Here is a 23,399-nt window from a genome sequence, read left to right on the forward strand (position 1 = left end):
ACTGGAAGGCTCCTATAAGGTCTCCCCAGAGTCTTCTCTTCTCCAGGCTGAACAATGCCAACTCCCTCAGCCTGTGTTCATAGGAGTGGTCATCACTGGTCTCCACCTGGACATTAAGCCATTGACCAGAACTCTTTGGATGCAGTCCAATTCCTTATCCACCAAACAGTCCACCATGAAATCCATGCCCCTCTAATTTAGAGATAAGGATGTTGTGCGGGACTGTATCAAAGACTCTGCACAAGTCAAGGTAAATAACATCAATTGCTCTTCCCATGTCCACCAATGCTGTCCACTATAACTAACTGTCACCAAGTTAGTCAGGCATGATTTGTGCTTTGTGAACCCATGTTGGCTGTCTCCAATCATCTCCCTGCCTTCTTTATGCCTTGACATGGTTTCTAGGAGGATCTGCTCCATGATTCTAACTTTGATGTCTTCACACTATTTTCCACTGCCTTTTTGGACATTTTTTTATGAAACTTCTACATTAAAATACAATATTTACTGCAAATGTAGGTAGCAGGGTTTTTTTGCCTTTGTAAATTTTAACTCAGCAAGTCAGTTTTAATGAAACATACAGCTTTCATATTAGTGCCTTGTACTTAGAGTACAAGACCTTTGGATTCTGATTTTTGAAGAACATGAATTCCAGGAGAAATATAAGCATTTAGATAGAAAGCAAAAATAAAACTAGGACACAGTAAGGTATTATGAGCCAGCAAACCAGGACAATTATTTATTTATTTATTTATTTATTTTAGTTATTTAAATAAGGTGTATCCCTTGCAACTATCTCTATTAATCCATGTTGATTTCAAGAGTTTTACTGAAATAATGAGTAATTGCACTGAGTTACCTGATATACTTAACTACAAAATCTAATTTTCAAAAGTGCTGGGCTTCTGTGACTCCCTAGACAGATTTCATATTTTAAAACCCTTTTCTTCCTGTGTTTTCACAAAGGGAAAAAACTGGGTCACACTAGATGGTGCATGCTTGCCGTGGGTGAAAAGCAGTGGGACAAGGTCTGAATGCTGAATAATCTACATCTGGGAAACAAGTGAAATAAACCTGAACAGTACAGAAATACATAGTAACTGAGAGCTGATCTTATTGCTGAACCTTTGTCAAGTCCAAATTGAACTCCAACAAATGTTTCTAGCTTTCCCGTGGTCTTCAATCTGACAATTATTTTGTTTTCCTCTGCTAACAGGTTCTTCCCAGCCTTCTTCAGTTTTCTCTTATTTTAAAAAATGATTTGATGAAGTCTATTTACTGCTTCAGTTTGGAATTTTTGTTTGTATAAGCACTTAGAGACATTGCATGTATCTGCAGCCCAACACCTTCAATTGCATGGAAAAGAGGAGCGCAAGAGATTGTCATGAAAAATTATATATATATATGCATATTTGCAAGTTGAGACTGGAAGTCTGTTCTTCTAGCAAAGCAAAAAGCTTGACTATCAGGTCGGTAAAGATGAGACTTAAAAAGAATGGGTGCAGCGGTAAGAAATCCCACTCACCTACCACAGTGATACAAACAAAGGAAGTTAAAAGTATAGATCCAATAAATTTCTTAGTCCTTTTTCAGCATTCATGGGAATAGACAGCACAGTCTGCTGTTAAGTCCAAGCTAACAGGCAACAGACTTTGACAGCAAATAGTGCAGAATGAAAGAGAGAAACAAGTACTCGATTTTCTTGTGGCAGTGGATTATGATCAGAGTAGAAATAATTGTGTGAAGAATGCAAGAGTTAAAATTGCCCTTGTGTTGACAACATGAGCATTGCCTTCATCTTTTGATGAGGAGAATAGAAAAGTAGATTTACCTTGTCCAAGAGATACAGAGCAATTTAAAGAGCTGTGTGCAATGTTGCAATAAGAAACATAAAAGGAAGTTAACTGAAAGACACTGCTACATGTATTCCATCATCAACGTTTGGAAATTCTCACTGCCAGTTATATGTTTCTTTAGTCTCTCACACTTTTTCCTCAACTGCTATTTCTCAAGACAATTATTACCACAGCAAGAAGTCTTCAGACATAAACACACCAAATAAACACCTGGTCTTGATTTTTTTTTTTTTTTTTGTAAGTCTACAAATGGTTAAATTCAAAGCATCCCAAAATTGCAAAGCATTTATGGTTTTTCTGCCACTTTCTCAGACCAAAGCAATCATGATCTTCCTACTAACTTCTCAAGGAACAAGAATTACAACAAACATGGTCAAAGCAAGCAAACTTTTAACATGCAGGTAACAAATAGGGATGCTTGCTGCATTTTCTTTAACCTCAGTGTTAACCCACCCAAAACCAAACCAGGAGAGCCTCATCCTTTTCTTTAATTACATGTGACAAAGTACCCACTGCTTTGTTTTTGGTTTTGTTTCTGTTTTTGTTTTGTTTGTTTGGTTGGTTGTTTTTTTTTTTTCTTTTTTTTTTTCTTTTTTTCCTTTATATACTTTAAATATTTTTCCTTTTATATAGTCAAGTCTAGGAAATAAATAAATAAATTTAAAAAAAGAAAACAAACTAAACATTCTGCAAAAGTAAAATAAAAGGTGATTGAGTTTTTGTAACTTACTGCTGAAACCAGAGACAGAGAAAAACAGTAATTATGATATGTATCAACCAAGTAATCAGTTTTGGTCAGAGCCACAATGAACACATTTCCTAAATTGCAAGTCTTGGTGGGAGTATGTATATCATGCTATAAGAAATCTCAGAAAATTCAGATACATTCAGAAAATACTGGTGAAAGCAACAGAAATACAAAAAATAGTTTCATGGGGAGAAGATAAAAGAAAAAAATAAATAATAGGCATACCTTCAGCGAGTGGGTCAAGTGTGTGAATCATGAGCTGGAAGATGCTGTTCCTCATTAGACTGTTGTGGAGAGATGCAGAGCTTCCTCCCCGTTGGAGACGTGGCTTGGTCTATGTAGAAAAATAAGAGACAGAAATTAGATTTTTTTTGTTCTTTGTGTAGAAATAGACCTGAAACACTACAAATAAATCTCACATCTGAATCTCACATTTCTGCTTATTTCAAATAAGCAGACTATCTAAATCATGGAGAAAAGGGGCAGAGAGTACCCCCTTTTAACAGTAAAATCCTGGAGTTCAGTCAGAGGGAAATGTATTCACTTTTGTTCAATCCATTAAATACCATTTACAAAAACAGATTATGAGAGTGGTAAGGCAGTGCAAACACTTAAAACAATGAAGCTAATACACAATTATCTTTTACATGGTTTTAAAGAACTTTTAAATGTATTCTGAGGTTCTTTTCCACATGCCATTGTCTAGTACAATAACATATGCATTTAGTAGACCCCATTGAGTAAGACTGATTTGTGGACAGCAGTCTGCTCATTATCATCTGGATAAAGAGGATAACCAGAGCCAGCAGATTGCTATCTGCTGAAAACCAGTTTTAGGAAAAAAACAAACAAACAAAGGAAAAAAAGCATGGAATTTTTTTGTAACAAAAACATGGTGCATGCAATAATTCTTGGTGTCATACAAACACCAGATGAAAAATGAAAAATGACAGAAGCTGAGAAGCTGAACAATGGAATTAATTCACTGTTTTGTCATTGAAAATTAAGATTTAAATTCTATAGCAGCATAGGAAGGGAGAAAGAAAGCCCAGTAATTTAGAAAAATGCTGATGAGTACCAAACCAAAGCAAGGCTTCTCTCATTACCTCTTGAGAAATAAATACTCAGACACATACTAATTGCTGCCTACCGTCAGTGTTTGGTCATCCTTGTCGCCAGCAGTAGGTGACTGCATGAATGGGAAAAAGAACAAAAAGAAGTGTCAGATGCAGCATGCATAGAGTGGAAAGGCAGTAAAATACCACAGATGTCTGATTCTCTGAACCCTGTTGCGATAGGTTTTTGAACCGCTTGAGTTAAAGCATCCTAGCAGTCAAGTAAATCACGGTAAGTTCACACTGCAGTATTGTAGGAGCTTTCATTCTTGTCAGTCACTTGGACAGGATCTGTCATAGTTTCAGGGCCTGGCACACAGCAGCTAGGCTACTGATCATTGTGTTTATATAAAATACACAGAGGGGCAAACTCCCAGTAAGCCAACCAGTTTTTGAGAGTGAGAACTGGAAAGCTAAATGCAATAAGAAACTTGGAGCTGACCAACTGTTCAGTAAAACCCTAAAAAGGAATAAAATGATATTTTGCAGGAAGAGACTCATGCAAGGAAATGAAAAATAACTTGTCTCACTCTCTAAACTCCCAGCAAATGGCCATGTATCCCAAACTGGCAGCAACAGTTAAGGACAGAAAAGATGGCACACACTGCTCTGTCCTGAGATTAAAGATCTCTGTCTATGGATTAAAGGCAGTGAATGTTTTCATACAATTGTTGTATCACGGAGATGATTTGCAATTCCTATGTTCTAACCCTAGGATGGACAATAGCAGCAGAGCACAAACATCTCCAGGAGACAGTTCTGAGGAAGAACACGATTTACACCGGAAAAAAAGTAAACACAAAATTTAAAATCTGACTTGTAGTCCTGACTTTTGCTTGTATCTTTAATAAAATTAACCCCGGTATTTTTTGAGAACCCATTGTGGACTTCCATTTTCATAACATCTTGTGACAAAGTAATGTAATTTCTCTATCCATTCTACGAAGTCCTTAAGGAAAGTCAATGCCAGGGCACATGAAGTATGAACTCCAGTTATCAAGTATTAATTAAAATTGGACACAATGCAAACTTCAGCTTCCTCACATTCATCTTTATTTGATTGTAACCCCTTCCCAACAAGGTGGCATATAAATCATTTCCTCCATATCAAGTCTCATGTTTGGTATCCACACAGAAAACAAATTATTTTGCAATAGTTCTGTGTTGCACTCTCTCATGCAGTGAAACACAGCTTTTGATACACATGAACTTTAACTGTCAGAACATGCCTTTTGAGGTAGTGAGTTAACCTTAAAGGTTAGGTGGAAGACAAGCAATTATACGCAAACTGTGATAACAGAACAGGTCCCTTCTGTTCCATAATAAGTAAAAGAATAATGCAAACTGAAATCTTTGTGTCAGAAACATTCACCCAGCTGTGAATATTAACTTGGAGATGAAAAGGGATCTTTGTTCTGGTAAAGGAACTACCTGACATCTCTGAAATTATACTGCCTGGTTGTGAGAAATGGTTATAAAAATATATATATGTTTTATTCATCCATTCAAGACAAGCACCATAGAATGAACTTTTAGTGGAGTAGGAAGAAAGAGAAAGAAAAAGAAAACATAAAATCTGTGCTTCATAATGTCACTAAAAAAGTAAATGCACCTTAGAAATTTTTGGCATAGTTTACATAAATACACGTCCTCTTTCAAATACATATCAACACATGCACTTGCAAATGCGTTTTCCTTGTGCATACTTTGAGGGACCTTCATGGGAGGCAAAAGTTATCCTGCTATAAAAGTTGCAAAAAAGCAAAAAAAAACAGGCCAGGATGTCTCTTGTCTCCAAATAAGAGATTTTGGCCTCAAGTCAAGTTCTAAAGATCAGTGGGTATAGTTAAACAAGTAAAGTTTCTGAGATGTCAATGAATGTTGACAACTGGAACTATGATAAAGATATAAAAATTATTATTTGGAACCTTGAATTTTTGGACATAGGAAATGTGTTTCTTAATTTTAATATGAAAAAACATGAAAATATATTCCTGATAAATCTGAGTCATCTGTTGGGTTCCACCTAACAAAAGGCTGGAGAATATCACTTTCTTTAAGGCCAAAAGATTTTGAGAATGTTCATCATTCCTCAAAAATTTTGAGCACACTAGGCTTATAGTGAAGGCATTCCTTAAAAAATATATATTTCTATTAAAAGGAACACTGTCACTTACTTGAAAGGGAACTGGAAGAATCTGCATGAGTTTATAAAAACTAAATGAGAATTTGTACCATATAATTTAATTTGTATAAGATAATTATGTCATAAAGAGAAAGAATAATGAAATAAATTTTGCATGTTCATATTAAGGAAACAAATAAGTGAAAATACATCTGAAATAAATTATTTCTTTCTCACTGTACAGAATGGGATATAATACTGTAAAAGAGATTTTTTTTTTCCCACATTATTAGTAACAAAATTGTTTCTGAGCTTAAGTTGCTGGTCAAGTTACATCCTTGAAGATTAGAATATAAACAGAATTTTAAGGCAGAAATGTCTCCACAGTTTTAAAAAGAGGAACATAAAGACTGGTTAGACATTTCAGTGATACTAAATATTTATAATGTCTGAATTATCTCCTGGATTAACAATAACAACACTTTAAAATAGTGATTTAAATTATTTAACAACTTCACTATTTACAAATTCAAAAATTCAGTCATGAATTTGTTTCATGATTGAAACCTTTTCCTGTTTACACGATGCATTTGATGGCATTTTTGTCCCTGCTATGAGAACAAATTAAGCTATTTGCATGTTGCTAATGGTGACTTTTGCACTTACATATTCAGTACTATTAACTTTGATGTCACACACTGCGTGGAAAAGTATTCTGAAGTACCATTTTCCCCCTGTAGAAACATCTATTATTCAGATATTTTATTCATTTTTTTTTTCATTTAAGCCAACACTTAAAAACGTATCCAAGTTTAAAATGGCTATATTTCCTTATACTTAGAGTAAATGATATATTTTTGAATATATTGGATAGTGACTAGAAAAAAAGATGCATGACAACCATTGCACATTAGTTCCTTCAGGAACAGGAAGAGATGAAAATTCAATGTCATCTGTGCATTACATGTATTTGTGAAGGGATTGATAATAAAAAAAATAAATTCTTTCACAATGCCATGTTATAATTTCTGCAAAACCATCAATTTATTATAGCTATGCAAAATGAAAACAATACATTCTAGTATGCTCTCTTTTTCAAAGGTATCTGAAGCACAAATCCTTGTTATGCTTTTATGAGAATTATAAAAAATTAATCATGAGACAGTTTACTTATATTTTAAAGAATTCACCAAAACATTTGTTGGTTCTCCTGTATGTCATGGTAGTACTTAAGAGTTTGACAATCTTCCTACCTAATCCCGTGATCATGTCTTCTTTACTCCTGTGCTAAAAGCTTAAAAACATTTTATTTCAGGAAAAATTCAGGAAATGTCTACTTGCTATGAAGAAATGGGCTTTGGTGTCCTTGTCACACATCTCTTTTTCTCACTGACATATGTATATTATTGATTAAACCTGACATCTTTCTTGCCAATGCTTTTATCTTCTGACCTCTAAAAAGCTACATACAATTGCATGAAAGTGCTAGAAATACCTCTAATGTGTTACAATGCTCAACAATGTCTGATATGACAATGCTCACTTGATCATTTGTGAGTGCAACGTATCAGAATTGTTCAGATAACTATATCTCATCACACAATGGTGACACCAAAGAAATTGGTTCAAATTAAATGAATAAATAACATTCCTACAGAAATGCAAAATTATGTTCTTCCTACAGCTAAACAGAAATAGGAATCTATATTAACATCAAAGTCCATGCAATTCATTACAGTCTTTTTCTTAATGGTTGCAAGCAAAAGAAAGTTTTTTTTCTTTTTCTTCTAACAGAGTCATTATTTCTCCATGAGTCATATGATGACCTCCAATTTATGAAATAAATAGCTTATGTTACACATGAACAACATATTTCTTTTCCCTGAAAATTTCCAGGACCAAAGTTTTAAAGAATGCTAAGAAAGAGCTACATCTCTTTAAGACAAATGCAACTGTAGAAAAGGTACACAAGAGATAAGTAAATTATTATATCATCAGGACCTCAACAGTTCTGTCTGGTCTTAGAAAGTTTTTTAATGTTTGGTAATGGTTTGAAAATTCATATTCATGAGAAACATGGTCCTAACGTAATTCATGCAAGAAATGATGTGACAGATCTCCTCATGCTTTCCTTTTAAATAAAGGATTTCTCATCAGACCAATGAAGAACAGTCTATAAAAAGTTTTAATTATTTGACACTGAATATTCTTGCTAATAAAAGATGGCTAGCAATTTCAACCACCTACTAGACTGTGCCACCTGGTATTCCAAAATCAAAATCAGGGAGCTCACTACCTACAGCTCTAGGAGTTCCTGCTCTGGTTAAAAAATTTCCATTTACTTGGTTCAATAGCAAATTAGCAAAGGCAATTAGCAAACCTTAATGCCCACCCCATCCTCCTAGCATGACAAAGCATGACTTCAGTTCCACCAGCATCAGAAGAGAGTGCAACAGTAAGTAAAAATATAAATAGATTTCAGCACCCTATCTACAGTGTGCGATGACATCTCTTTTTTGTATTTATTTTTTTAAAATCAGCTTTTATGGGGATAATGACAGTTCATGATGTTCAGTGGCTGGCAGACTGTGGTGCTGAATGCAATATGGTTTCTTTAATTATTGTAGAATATAAGCTCATATAGTTTTTTTTTAAAATATCTCAAGCATATTTTATAGAGAAGGATGTCTGCTAATATCTCTTATGCCTGTTTTCAAAAGCAGAATCTGGACTCTGCAATTTTGTACCTATCAGTGAGGCACTGCCTGCCAGTCCTGAAGTAAATTACAGGTGATAGTTTTCTTTGTGCACAGGGCTCTCTAATCTTTGTTAGACACTATGGTTTAAAGATGTCTGTATTTTTTTTTTGTTAGGCTGAACTGCAGAGACATGAAATCCATTTCAAAGGCAGTCACTAAAGTCAATCCAGTTGACTTAATGGGGCCCAGATCATTTTTAAAAATTAGTATCCTACAGAGTGCTAGTAATGTACTTGGGATAGAATGTTAAGCATTTATTGGAAAATATACGATAAGATAGATTAATGCACAAGTAGAATTCAAAGCAACAAACTCAGACATATTTCCGAATTAAGCCTACTGGGCTTTGTGAAGTAAAAACAACCAAACAACAACAGAAAAATAAGGAATCTATTTGTTTATCTAGTTCTCTTAGCATGCACATCTTTGGGTTTTACCTAATTAACATTCCTAAGACATCCTTTGTAAGAATATCCCAACACAATTCTATTAGAACTCTTGCCAACACAACAGGTAGGATTTATTTGGCTGGTGGGAAACTGAAAACTGCAACTCCTAGTAGTCATTGTATATTTAAACTACATGTCTTCTAGACATCCATGGAAATAAAATTTAACCATAACCACCACAGTTTATGGAAGCTTTATCAGGTGCTGTGATGGTGCCAGTACAGCTAACACACTGAAGGTGATTCATGTCTCTACCCCACTCCCTTGTTCCTTAAGTAGAAAGGCTGTGAGTAGCTATGCATCAACATTTCAATATACGTGGTCTGTTCTGAAAGTAGCAGGACTGGCTTTTTCCTGGGTGAACGGGTGGACGAGAGGTGGTTTGCGCGCGCAGGATCGGTGGAGGGGGATATTGGGAACGCTGGGAAAAATTGGCAGTCGGCTGTCGGCCATTGAAGAGAGCAGGTCACTTGTACTGTGAACACCTGTTGAAACACGTCGTCATGGAGAATCATGGAGCATTTACTGGAGCAGCGATAAGCGATCAAATTTTGTGTAAAACTTGGTAAAATGGGCAAAGAGACTCACGACATGATTAAAGAGGCCTACGATGATGCTGCCATGGGTAGATCAGGTATTTCTGAGTGGCACAAGCTGTTCCAAGAAGGTAGGGAAAGAGTGGAAGACGATGACCGCTCCGGACGCCCTTCGACCGGCAAGACCAACAAAAATGTGTCGTGAGTGAAAAATTTACTGAACCGTGATCACAGGATGAGTATCAGAATGATTGCTGATGACTTGAGCATTCCTTAAACCCAAGTTTTTGAGATGGTGAAAAAATGGCCTCACTTAGCCATGAGGAAAGTGTGTGCGAAGTTTGTGCCGCGAGTCTTGTCAGAGGAGCAAAAGGCCAACCGGAAAGCAATCTGTCAGGATCTTCTTCATCACGTGAATGAGGAGCCCAACTTTTTGGACAATGTAGTGACCAGTGATGAGATGTGGGTGTTTGAATAAGACCCAGAGAGTAAGCAGCAGAGCACATAATGGCACACCCCTGCTTCCCCACGCCCCAAGAAAGCACGAATGAGCAAATCCAAGCCAAAGTCCATGCTCATTTGCTTTTTTGATCGTCATGGAGTCATCCACAAAGACTTTGTACCACCTGGACAAACAGTTAATGCAGTTTTTTACATGGAAGTCCTCACAAGACTGCGAAAACGCATTGCTCGTGTGCACCCAGCCATCGTCAACAATTGGCGGCTGCACCATGACAACGCGCCAAGCCACACAGCGTTCCGCATAGTGGAGTATCTTGCCCAGCACAAGGTGGCAACGCTGCCTCAGCCCCCCTACAGCCCCGACTTGGCCCCACCAGACTTTCTTCTATTCCCGAGAATAAACTCAACGCTCAAGGGGAAGCATCATGCATCGGTAGAGGCACTTCAAGAGGCCGTGATGAGGGAGCTAAACAGCATTCTGGTCCAGGTGTTCCTGGAGGCGTACGAAAACTGGAAAACTCATTGGCAGCAATGTGTAGATGCGGAAGGGTGCTACTTTGAAAAATTCTAATCATTTGTTCTATTCTCATGAATAAACTTTTTTAAAAAAAAAATGAGTCCTACTACTTTCAGAACAGACCATGTATACTTATGGTAAAATGATGGCAGGGGTTTTAGTTTATGTATTACTGCTTAGTAGGTCATCACCTAAATGGAGCCTGTAACTAACACTGGGCACAGAACCTTAGATATTGTTTGAAACAGAGTAGGAAAAAGTTTTGTAAGTACACTGTAGAAAAATAAAAAATCCTTTTCACTATGCCTGCCTTCTTCTTTACTTTTACCTTTCTCTTTCCTAAAACTAAAGTAAAAGAATTCCACATTGTTGAATAAAATAAATATGATTCACAATAACCATATCAAAATCTAATTTGAGGTTATAAGCTTGTTCTGTTAATTAAAATGAAGAATTTGTTGAATTAAGCTTGAACTTTCACAGACATCGAGATGGACTATCAAATTGAGATACGTGGATGCTTTAACAACTGCTTGTTTACAAACACCTACTGTGAAAGGTGTAGCCCTGAGCAAAGCAAAATGGTTTCCTTCATTCAGATCAGTTGCCTTATTTATGCCAGTCTGTTCATACAATTACCCAATGTGCATACAGATAGTGAATCCTCCTAAATGTTCATAAGAGATGCATCTTAGCTAATTCAAGCAGTGACAAATGGATGGTTGAAGGAATGAGTTGTAAAATAATAATAGATCAACTACTTTAATAGTAGATCAACTGATTAAAGTCTGGATTTTTATGCATACTATTATAGGGAAAAACACCTAACACAGTCAGCCAGTAGGACCAATAATAGGTTAGTTATTCGATATGTATAAGAAAGTCAGAGTCTGCACTGTGTCTCTTAGCTTCTCTGAACTTAAAATCAGGTATCTTTGGCTTAGGATGGTAGTGGAATAGCTCAAGCTTAAAGACTTGATGAGTTTTTAATCACCTTAGTGTCAGAAGTAATCATGCAGTTTTAAGTTGTCCTCTTATCCTCATTTCAAGATTTGACAATGAAGCCACCTTTTCCTATTTTTCTTTTAATTATATAAATTATCATAATAGTTCTCTGTGTATATGTAACATTCATGAGAGAAAGAGAATATTTTTGAAGAAAAAAACAACAAAACAACAAAAAAACACTAAAATTAGGTACATACTGTAGTAATTAGATCCTCAAAACATTTGCTCACAAGTGACAGTTTAAGTACATCAGTATGGATTTGTATGGCTAGTTTTAAAATACCTGGATTTAGTCTTTAATATGCTGATACTTCATAAACACTATTACATGGAAAAGCCTTAGTAAATATTCCAAGATTTAATTCTCAAAATTTAGAAAATGCCTAATTTAAAATCACCCATGAAACAAAATGCAAATCTGGGGCTGTTAACAGGAGATGCCAGCACTTCATTCCTTGCAACTCAATCAAACTTGAAAGACTTACAAAGAAGACAGCAGAAAAGCATTTCCTAGAACTCCTGCTTACCCAAATATACAAAGGACCTACTTCAGATTACAGATGTTTTAAAGTTTGCCCTAAAAATAGAGATGATCATTCTCAGGGAGAAAAGTGTTTGACAAATCTTAGTGCTTATTGCTGCTATGATGATTTGCAACAATTATGCAACAACTGGATAAATCTCATTGGTGTAAGCGGGCTACACATGGCAGAGAATTCACCACAGGGATGGCAGGGCTGCAGTTTCACTGCATTTTCTCCTCTAACCCCCCGGAGACCCTGCAGGAAATGGGTAGCTCCAGCTGCAGAGAACCCGACCTGCACAGCCTGCAGAGGGGTTATGCTGAATTAGGTCATCCTCAGCTGGCCTGGTCACAACCCCTTTCCACAAGTTCTGCTGACTTCTCTGTTTTATTTCACAGCTACCTTTTTCCCTCAAGGGACTTTTTATCACTGGGATCTCTGCCGACTCTATCAGCTGGCAGAAATGCATGCCAGATCTAGTTCTCAGAGTAGTGACTGCATGAAGAAAGTAACCAAGTGCAAGATGGGCATATAAAATAATGAATTATATTAAGAAAGCAGCTGAGCATTGCTAATAACTTACGTTTACCATACTGCCAGAAGGGGACAGAGAACAGAAGGCAGAATACTGGCACTTCAGAAGAGACACAGAAAAACCTTGGCATGCTCTCTGTGTTATGTTCTGTGGGACTACCTTTTCCATGAAACACTAATAATATTTTTAAAGTGCTCTGCCTCACACATTTTAAAAAAGAGGGAGCAAGGGCTAAGGAAAGCATCAAACCAGGAAGCTCCTTTTGATATAAATGTTTCAAATAACAGTGCTTGAAAAAGTGAAATTTTTATTCATTGGGAACACACCTCCAGTTCTGATCTGCAATACTTTGGGTGTCAGTTTTGTACTAGTCTATTAGGCAAAATTCAGCAGATGGTTTTGCTTCTGCTCCTCCATTTCCCCATCTGTAAACCAGGGACAGGGACACTCTCTGTAAAGAACTTCATTCTGATAGAAATGGCTGGTTGTACTAGGGGCAGGTTACTGGATAAGACTGCCTTCTCTTCAACAATTACTTATGCTCTTTTTTTCCCTTCTTTGGGCTTTGCATTTTGTACTTAGCACAAGAGAAATGTACATTTTAATAAGCCATAGAACACCACTTCTCTGAGAGTAGCATCTCCAATAGTTATACATAAAACACCAAAATGTAACTCTTGCAGTGCTTTGCTACTTACCAAATATCAAAGACCTTTATTTTTGGACTAATCGTGTTTCTAACATCTCTGAGATTGTTGGTTTACAGGATTATATGACAATCAATGCAATCAAAGCATATAAAACACTCTTTATGTCCAGTGGGATATTAGGCTCATTCTTCAACATTGTAAAAGAAAACCAGATGAAAGTATACATATATTTTTTATTTAATTCATCCCCTAGCTGAATTCTATTACAATTTTGCCATTTTGAAACAGGAAGCTAGACATTAAATCTGAGGCAAAACAAAGTATTGCTGAAAGTAAATAATTTTGCATATTTGATTCAACAGTATTTCAGTCTTACTGTCTTTATAACTGACATTGAATACCACCTGCCTCAATACTTGTCCTTCAGAAAAACATTTTCAGCTATTTTCACTGCTCCCTCCTTGGTCTTTTCTGATCACCTGAAACATGCAAATGCCTTCCAAGGGTTTACACCTGGTGAAGGTGTAAGAAATGGTAAGGAGAAAAATGTTGCCAAGAAATTGAAAATAAATTTTACAGAAAATCTCTAGATAAGACACCAGCACTTTACTTCCAACAAACCTGATAGAGATGTGGACAAAAAAAAAGCAAGCTGAAATTTCCTAAATTTATCTACAACCATACAGCCAAACAAATTAACATTTTCTTTACACTAAGTAAAGAAAAATGGAGGAGATCAGCTTATGCCTTACTCTGATTCCTTCTGCCTTTTAACTGTTGTTCTGCAGTGTTCTGCTTTGCATTAAGATGAAACAGATATATGAAATCAGGATCATCCATGTTAGTTGGGTTTCTGGAGACCACCAGGCATGTGGTATGGAGAATTTACAGCATACACATGCTAATTTACTTTCAACTTGAATGAAACTGAGGAAATGAAACTGAGGGAGAAATAAGCTGAATGGCACTGTTTCTAAATTCAGAATTATGACATTAAGATCTTACATCAGACCTCCCGCTTTCTGGGTGTTCTGGACACTTCAGTTAGCCAATTTTGTCTGGTGTGACACAGTACAGAAAACAAATCTCTTTGTGCTTACCTTCCTTCATCAATCTGCCATGCTATACTGCCTGCTATGCTATTGATCTGCATCTATGAACCAGATGCCTGCAGGCATTGCAACCCATTGAGACATAACCAAGAAGCAATGACTTTGATGCTCTCCTTTATGAACTGCAAATCCTGATCTTGCCAGAACAACTTTCTAATATTACCTAACCTGCAGCTGCAAACACCACTCCTGTTGTGACTGAAGAGGGTAAGGCATTAGGTGTAACATGCTCAGAAGTTAGGAAAGACTTTATCATGGCAGGGCATAGCAAGGGACCACAGCTGCAAGAAAGTGTGAGACGGTTCATAGTAAAGAAGTGGGGGTGGTAGCCTAAGCAGGTAGTATCTGCTGAGGTTTGTCTTCCAGCTTTCTTTCCCACTTCCATTTTCAGGGCAAAAGTATTTCTTTTCCTCCAAACTGCCAGGTGTGCCTCATTGCAAATCATGAGATTTCTGAGACTTTTGCTGAGCAATGTTATTTTGGACACCAGCCTGCAAGGTCTTTCAATTAGAAAGAAAAACTCCTGGTAACCCCATACATCTTTTATGTAATCCTATTCTATTACACAAAATCTTAAAGTCTGGTTTCCCTAAGGACTGCAGGAGTCACAAACAGGAGGCAGTGCCATTATATCCAGCTGTTAGCCTACTTTCAGCCAGCAGTTGCTCCCCAAATTCCCAGCCTGTCTCTACTTTTTTTTTTTTTTTTTTTTTCCTTTTTTCCTCACAGAACCTTTCCTTCCTTGTTAACTCTTGAAATTTTTTACTGCTCTTTCTCCTCCTGTCTCACTGGGAGACATGTCACACAATGCCCATGGAAAATTGGCCCACCATGCACAGTTTTCTTCCAGGGGCTGGGATAATTCTTTATCTGAGATGGGCACTCCTATTGTTTCAGCTATCTGCTTCCATAAAAAACAATCACATTTAACAACAAGAAAACTGTTACACCCCACTGTTGTCCATATGATGCAACTCCATACAAGATGTTTTCAGTGTAACAAGTGAAAAGAGGAAAAAAATAAAAGTGGAAGACTTTAACTATGTCCTTGCATTAAGTGAAGTCACCATGATGAAGAGGACATGAAAACAAGACATGGACTTTTGTAATTTACTAGGTATAAATTGAATTAAAACAAAAAAGAAGACTTTCTATGCCTCAGTATAAAAATGCAAACTGTTTGCTGATGCTTTAATAGCTGATCGCAAATCCTGTAGCTAGGCTCCAGGTGGCATGTCATTGGCTTTAATTACATTCCAATGCAAATCCATGTTTCCATGTAATGCATTTATTCCCTTATCTACAAAAATCTGGTTGTTCCATGAGGGAAGAACCTAGTTACTTAGGATGCACCTCTAATACAACTAAATTAACTATATAAAGAAAAGTGTAATTTTTTTTTTTTTTTCTCACAAGTAGTGAGAAATCATTATGCTCTATGCAGACTTAAGCAGTCTGGAATTAATCCATAAACTGTTTTTACATTCTATGGAAAATTCCCATTGTCATGAATTCTCAGATTTCTGTTTCTATGTGACTGCAATCATTCTACAAGCATGTAAAAACTTCAATCAAAAACAAAACAAACAAAGAAAAAAAATGTTGCTTTTCATGATATTCTCTTAAACTTGGGAAGACTGAAGTCTTTGTCAAGCTAAATTGTAAGGAAACATGGTTCTCTCATGTCAGAGTTTGAGGCTCCAATCAAGATTTGATGAATTCAAACCACTAAAACATTCAAACCAATAAAAAAATTTATTATGCAGTGCTTACCATACAAGTTCTTTTATGTTAACTAGCTTTTGTCCTTAGAACACTGATTAAGGGAATCAAAGAGAACAAAAGGATTCTTGGAATTACATTACCTTTCCACTTGTGAAACAGTATGCAGCTAGAATGAGAGGAAAAGCAGATTAAATCTCCCTTAGTCTGCTTGTACATGTGTTTATTTTAGTGGCAGTTTTACTGGAGATCTCTCTGTGCTTGTATGTTTTTAAAATGCTTTGTAAATAGTAGTCCTGCAGTCCTGCTGTGGAAGTCTATGGAAATACCTAAAGGGTGCTACTTATTCTAATTATTTTTCTTTCAATCCAATTTTTGCTTACTGAACTGGAAAGAATAATTTGGACTGTTATTGAACAATTCCTATTAATTTTGCTGCATTTACAAACTGAATTCACTTACATGCAATAATAGAAATCTCATCTCAAAGCCATCCACGTTTTACAATATTCCAGTTAAATCTAGATTATCAAAAACTCTTCATTCTGGTTCACAAAGTTTTATCAATTACCGGGGAGGCAGATAACATCAAGATCTTGAAACAAGTGAAGAAATAATAAATACAAAAATGTTTTAAAGTTTAAAGTCACATATCCCAGCCATGCAACCCTGGGAAAAACAGAGCTAAGAGGACTGGGGGCTCTAGATTTGGCTGCTTACTCTGACAAGTCGTGGTGGACTGGAAGTCAACTGCTCTAACAAGAACAATTGCCAGATTATTTTTGGAAAAACTAACTGTGTTCCATCTGTGCTAGTCAACTCTTACAACAATAACCATTAAAAAAAAAAAATAATAATAACACACATTTAAAATGGCCTTCTTAATGTTACAGTAACTTGTTGGTAAGTTGGGTCTCTCTTTTTTCTTTTCCTGGGTCTGCCCAGCCATTCTCATTTACAGCACCATGAATGGCTGTGTACAATGCTGGGGAGGTCGAAATGTGGCTCAGCCCTCTCCATCCCTAGCTGCTTTCACTGCTGGCCTCCGCCCCTGTCAGAGTCACAGGCAAGTAAGGACAACATTATAAACTACTCCTTGAGCTCATTAAGGGATGGCAAAGCAGGAACTATAACAGGATGCAAACCCTTTCATGTTTCACTTCTAGCTGAAAGCTCATACGGGTTGGTGATAAACAAGAGCTGCTCTTGTCTGCTGGATTAATAGTGCCATCTGTGAAACAAGGACTGCAGAACTGATCTGGGTGATAGCATATTTCTGTACATTCACAAGATCTATTGCAGAATTCTCAATGCCTGGCAATCTTCTGGGCATAGCCAGAAAAAAGAAATGTACAGATATGTGTGGAGTCAGGAATATTGCCTCTGGAAAAAATGCTTCCCAGACTCTATCTGCCCTGTGGAAGAGTCCCATATATGCACTTCTGATGGAAATAAGTTAATATGACTGCCTAAGTCTTATGTACAATTGTGTTAATATTGAAAAGGCTCATCCTCGGTTTAGTCCATAAAGAATGACCAGAAATGTTGGCTGAAAACAAGCTAAAAGATAGATATAAAACTAAAAAAGAAAAAAATCTTCTAAAACACAAGAAGTATACATGTCTGTGAGTATAGGGAAACCAAATACTCTATCCACAGGAGCAGAGGTGCTTTTCTTTTATCTATTCACTGGCCAAATAAGGACGTATACTGCTAACAGACTGAAAATTTTGTCTTACAAAGTTTATCTTTTCTTCTCAACAATAAACCATGGACAATTGATTTCTAACCATGATTTTTTTGGGGGGTGGAGTTGGGGGGAGTGGGGTAGGGGAGTCACGAAAATTGTATTTTATAGTTCTTTGAAGCATGAGACAGAAATCTGCCAGAGAAATGTAGATGTATTGGCTAAATCTTTTCAGCTATGACTCCTGGTGTTTGAAACTACATATTTTTGTGTGAAATTCAGTGATCATGAAATATTTGTGGAGCATGTTAACCATGCCTTCCTTGACCATGAAAGAATGCTCAAGAAATGAGCCTTCATACCTCTCTATGAAGAAAGTGCTGTGAAAAAGAAAATAGCAAAAAGAAAGTCAGTGCACCTCTTATATTTAAAGACTTCATTAAATTGTTACAGCAAAGGACTGTAAGTAGCAATGTCCCTAAAAAACAAAAGCCACTCACTTGTGTTGCAATGAACCATTCTGCCAAAAAAAGTTGGATTACACACAGAGTTGTGAAAGTTTCTCATGTGGCAATTTAGTTTCTACTTGCATAAACTTTATTTAGAAAGATAAATTTCTCCACTATCAACACTGCCCTATGAATTTCCTATAATAATACACTGCTTGCTATTGAATGGAAACAGTAATTTAAAGCCTTTTACAGCAAATTTTTCATTATCAATTTTAATTTAATTCATCCTACTGGAAATTGCAGCACTATATTTTTTTTTTTTAATTATTTCAGTCACTTTATCTCTCATACTTCTAAGCAGAAAGGAGAATTAGTACTGCCTCTGCACTTTGTTTTCTGTCACTTAGGACCTTAGAATTCATTGTGGTATGTGCATGCTTGACTTCTTTAGAAAAACAGATTCATTTTTTCTTAACTCATTTGCTACTTTCTTTGATTAGTTGAAGAGAAATCTATCTCTGGGATCTGAAGTTGCTCTTTCCTGATGACCAAAAGTATTTAATCTGGTAGGTCATTACCTCCTCTAAATTTGCACTTACCTAGACTAATGCCTAGTGTTTGATATCTACAAATTCTTCTGATTTAAAGAGGAAACTGAAACTGTGAGGATTTATCTTAGTTTCATTTATAAGATTGCAATTTTGCTACTTTCCTCTTGTGAACATAGCCTTGTAAACATAGATTGACATAAATCACTTACTGGGATTAAGCAAGTCAAATCTTCCAGTTTCATTTCTTCATTGAAAGACTGAGGCAGGTAGTATGGTCACTTGCAAAAGTTAGTCTAGCATACAGTGAGAAGTAAACCTTTTTTATTTTATTTTATTTTATTTTATTTTATTTTATTTTATTTTATTTTATTTTATTTTATTTTATTTTATTTTAATCATATTTTGTATTCTCTCTTAGAAGAAAATTCTTCTCTAATATTTTATCTTCCCCCAGGTATCAGAAAAAAAAAAAAAAGTTTCAACAATGACTCTACCAAGATCAAGGGTTCCTTAAAAAAAAAGACAAATGTATAGGTATTAGATTTTTGATAGCATCTCTTACATTCTTCTCAGTGAAATTTCAGATTTAAGTAGCAGGTGTCTCATTCTTGCAAATGAGTTCTGAACAACAAAAAATAACTTTTCCTAAGCCTTTTAGAAGTTTTTTTAACTAATTACAATTTTAGGTATTAAACAGAAATGAACCTATACCACACCTTCTATGATTGAGGTTTCAGAATTTCCTGCAGAAAAGGTTTGATGTAGGCTTCTTAGTCTGCTTCCAATCTGATCTTCAGCCTGACATTCTCAGGAGGACTATTTGATTTCCCTTTTCCTTTTTTCTTTTTCTTTTTTTTTTTTTTTTCCCCCAACACTTTCTGAATCAGACTTTCTGTTTTGTTTTGCCTTGTTTTTACTTTTTTTCTTACTAAGGTTTACTCCATTAGCATACTAACTGTCTTGTCTTGCCTTTTTCTTTAAAATTGCCAATATTCCTGTAAGGTCTGTCAATGACTTCAGGACTAAGTTACATATGACCTTTACTGTGGTGAGAAATATCCAACAGAATTTATAATATCGAATGGAAAATGCTATGCAGTGCAAATCTCAATTCTTCATAATGAATTGACAGAACCATTAAAAAAAAAAAAAAAAGAAAAAGCAATGAATTTATTTCCTGCAAATGAAACAGACTCAGTTTTGGTTAAGTATCATGGTAAGATGCAGTTATGATTCCTGTCTATTCACTCCAACAAATGTAAACATTTATGCCACTTGAGCCAGAAATGCTTGCAACAATATTTGGTCATTTCTCCTTTCCTGGACTACACCACTGAAGGCTAGAAACATCACGAGAAAAAAACTAGGAATATCCAAATGACAGATAGTCATCAATGTTAAAAAACAAAAACAAAGAAACAACAACAACAAAACCCCACAGATTTTCAACTGGAGAGCCACAGACCATAAGGAATCACCAGGTTGTGTATTGTTTGCATAAGTGACTCTTCATTATATCTTTGTAAGTACTTTCATAGATGGTTTCAGGGCTATGGTATGGTAGATTCAGCCAGAAATGTAGTCAAAAGGCAAACCTCCCATCAGCATCAATTCTGGTCAATGGATGAAGAAGCTTAAAGATTCATAATGACCAGCTTTATGGTCAAGGAGACTTGGTCTATTATGCAAAAGATATCATCACAAAGCATGACAACAAGCATAGCTGGAAACCTTTTGATACCCAAAGGGATGTGTATGCAGCAGTTTAGGAGAGGGGGGCAGTTTAATTTGATCCTTAGAAAAGCCATAGCAAACTTGGTAGGGGTTGTATTAGTATGGATTCATGCCTACTCTTGAGGTTTTATGATTTCAAATGTGCTGAACAGACCTTATAGCCCAACACCTGGCTGAGAACTAACTCTGAGCTGCACCTGCTCTAGGTGAGAACTCCTCTTTATCTTCAATGTTGCCCATAACCAGGGTTTTTAAATAAATATAATTTTGATTAACACTCAACCCTTTTGCTTTTTTGGTTAACTACAGCATGAATATTAGGGCAAATACCCTTGGGAAGAGACTGAATGGAGTGGGACATGATAGTTTTATAGAGTAATTGACTCCTCGGGAATTCCTTGCATGTTCCTGTTCTCTGCAGTGTTTTGTAAGCACATGACAGTGATCGTGCAGACCCTTAATGTTCAGTGGCATTAAATCAAGCAATTCACTGAAGGGCTCATGGAAGTAAGAGTTTTTGGGACTGAGCTCATAATTTCTAAGAGCAAATACATTAGGATTTTATAAGCTCAAAAAGACTTGTGAGACTAATAATCCTAAAAGCCTATTAAGCTATTAAGGTAACCAAATAAAGCATCTGCATTTTGATCTGTCTCCAGTCTAAATGCTCAGCATGAAGCTTCTTTAGTGATATAAAGAAGGATGAAGAAATCATTCTCCATAAGGCAATTTTGTATATTTCAGAGTCTGTTAGAAAAGAACACAAATCCTAGAAACTTTTCTACTTTTATAACATTTTATATCAGTGTTATGATTTCAATATTTTACAATATCTTGTATGTCTTCTCTGTTGAAATGATTTCTCATTCCTTAAGACAAAGGATAAAATACGGTCGTTTCTCGAACCTGTTTATATTTTTACCCATTTGCACAGTTTCACCTGCTGCAAAATGTGCCTCAGCAGGAACTTAAATTTCTTAAGTTACCACACTACTCCTCTGGGCAGTCCTGTTTCACTTACTGCTCATTACCACTGCTCCATACTATTGTGTAGATGTTCTCCATAAGCATTTTTTTTTTTAATTGTTTGTTTTGTTTTCTTTTGTTTTGTTTTCATTCTTTTCACTTTTACTCAGAATCTGCTTAAAGATACATGTTTTTGCTAACTATAGCAAGCAACTTTCTGATCTAACAAAACTAAGGTAAACTTTTAGCTAGTGTTCATTGAAAATTGCCATTTTGCATTCTAATTTGTTTTTAGTTAGGGCACTAAAATCCTTACACTTTATACCATTTTGAGATATCTGTGTCTCACACAGGACCAAGCACACAACCATAGAGATTTTATATTATATTTTTGAGAACTTTTTTTTTGTCATATGATAACACAGAAACAAGTCCTAGCTTTTCTGCTGTAAGTAAATAGGTGCACATTTGCACCCTCAGCAGCTGTCAAGTTCATGTCATAAAACAAGCTCTTACACTGCAGCTAGAAAGTGGTTTACAATATGGATCTTATAATTGTGATACTGTACTCTCAGACATGAGATTTTATGTTCATACCTTGAAATAATCATAATGAAATGTGAGCAGACAAGGTTATGCATCACAGAATCACGGAATGGTTAAGGTGGGAAGTGACCTCTAGAGGCCATCTGGTCCAAGCCCCCTGCTCAAGCAGGGACACCTACAGCTAGTCATTCAGGACCATGTCTAGGTGACTTCTGAAGATCTCCAAGGAGCGAGACTCCATAACCTCTCTGGTCAGCCTATTCCAGTGATCCATTCTTTACCCTCACAGTAAAGAAGTGCTTTCTATGTTCACATGGAACCTGCTGTGTTTGTGTCCACGACCTCTTGTCTGAGCACTGTGCACCACTGAAAAGAGCTGGCTCTCCTCTTTGCACTCTCCTGGCAGGTATTTATAGGAATTGATAAGATTCCCCTGAGCCGACTCATCTCAAGGCTGAACATTAACAGCTCTCTCATCTTCTCTTCAGAGGAGATGTGCTCCAGTCCATCATCATGGTGCCTCTCCACTGGACTCTATTCAGTAGATCCATGTTCCTCTTGTACTGAGGGGCCCAAAACTGGACACAGCACTCCAAGTGCAGCCTCACCAATTCTGACTAGAGGGGAAGGATCTCCTTTCTTGACCTGCTGGCCATACTTTGCCTAGTGCAGCCAAGAATTTCATTAGCCTTCTTAGCAGCAAGGGCAAATTGCTGAGTTCTTTTCAACTTGGTGTCCACCAGACTCCCAGGTCCTTTTCTGCATAGCTGTTTTGCAGCTGGGTTTGTTCCTCCCCTGGTGCACATCCAATGCACCTATAATGCATTTCCCAGTTCATTTAATATTAATTGGAGAAATATTTTTGGTATTTCTCACCTCCAAAAATTTACTACTTCAGAGTCAAAGAGATGTTATTCTTGCGTCTTTCTGGTAAATGTAGTTAGGCTGAAGCCTCTCAATTATAAGAGAATGTACTGTCCCGCTCTTAATTGCAAACTTCCTCTTCTGTAAACTATGTCTTTATATTTTCTTTAACTCTTCTTGCTTTTGCAGTCCTGGAGAAGTTTTACTTCCAGGACTATCTGCAGTTATAATTAAGGACTGGCAGATAGGCTTTACAGATTAGCTAACTAAATTATACTGATTATGATAGGAGATAAAAAGATGTGTCTGTTCTCACAGTAAAATGTAATTACTATGGAGATATGGTCACTTCTGCAATAAAGAGAACTTGCAAAGAAGATATCTTCTGCCTAAGGACAATACTAAGCTAGAGCTGATCTTCTTTAGTAATGTTAATTTTATTGTTTTCCACCCTTTCCTTTCTTCATATGACAGGTGATAT

General features: G+C 36.3%; 1 protein-coding gene across 1 annotated transcript in view; it reads right to left on the bottom strand.

The window, feature by feature from the left end:
- Window positions 1-23,399, bottom strand: part of SLC24A2 (solute carrier family 24 member 2) — a 115,595-nt gene that overhangs the window by 50,466 nt on the left and 41,730 nt on the right. Inside the window, exons 3-4 of the mRNA XM_032205491.1 lie at window positions 3,755-3,793; window positions 2,830-2,938 (exon numbers count right to left, since the gene is read on the bottom strand). Coding sequence (XP_032061382.1) covers window positions 2,830-2,938; window positions 3,755-3,793 — 148 coding nt within the window. The remainder of the gene's footprint in view (window positions 1-2,829; window positions 2,939-3,754; window positions 3,794-23,399) is intronic.

Source organism: Aythya fuligula, chromosome Z (assembly GCF_009819795.1).
Source record: "Aythya fuligula isolate bAytFul2 chromosome Z, bAytFul2.pri, whole genome shotgun sequence".
Classification (NCBI taxonomy): Eukaryota; Metazoa; Chordata; class Aves; order Anseriformes; family Anatidae; genus Aythya; species Aythya fuligula.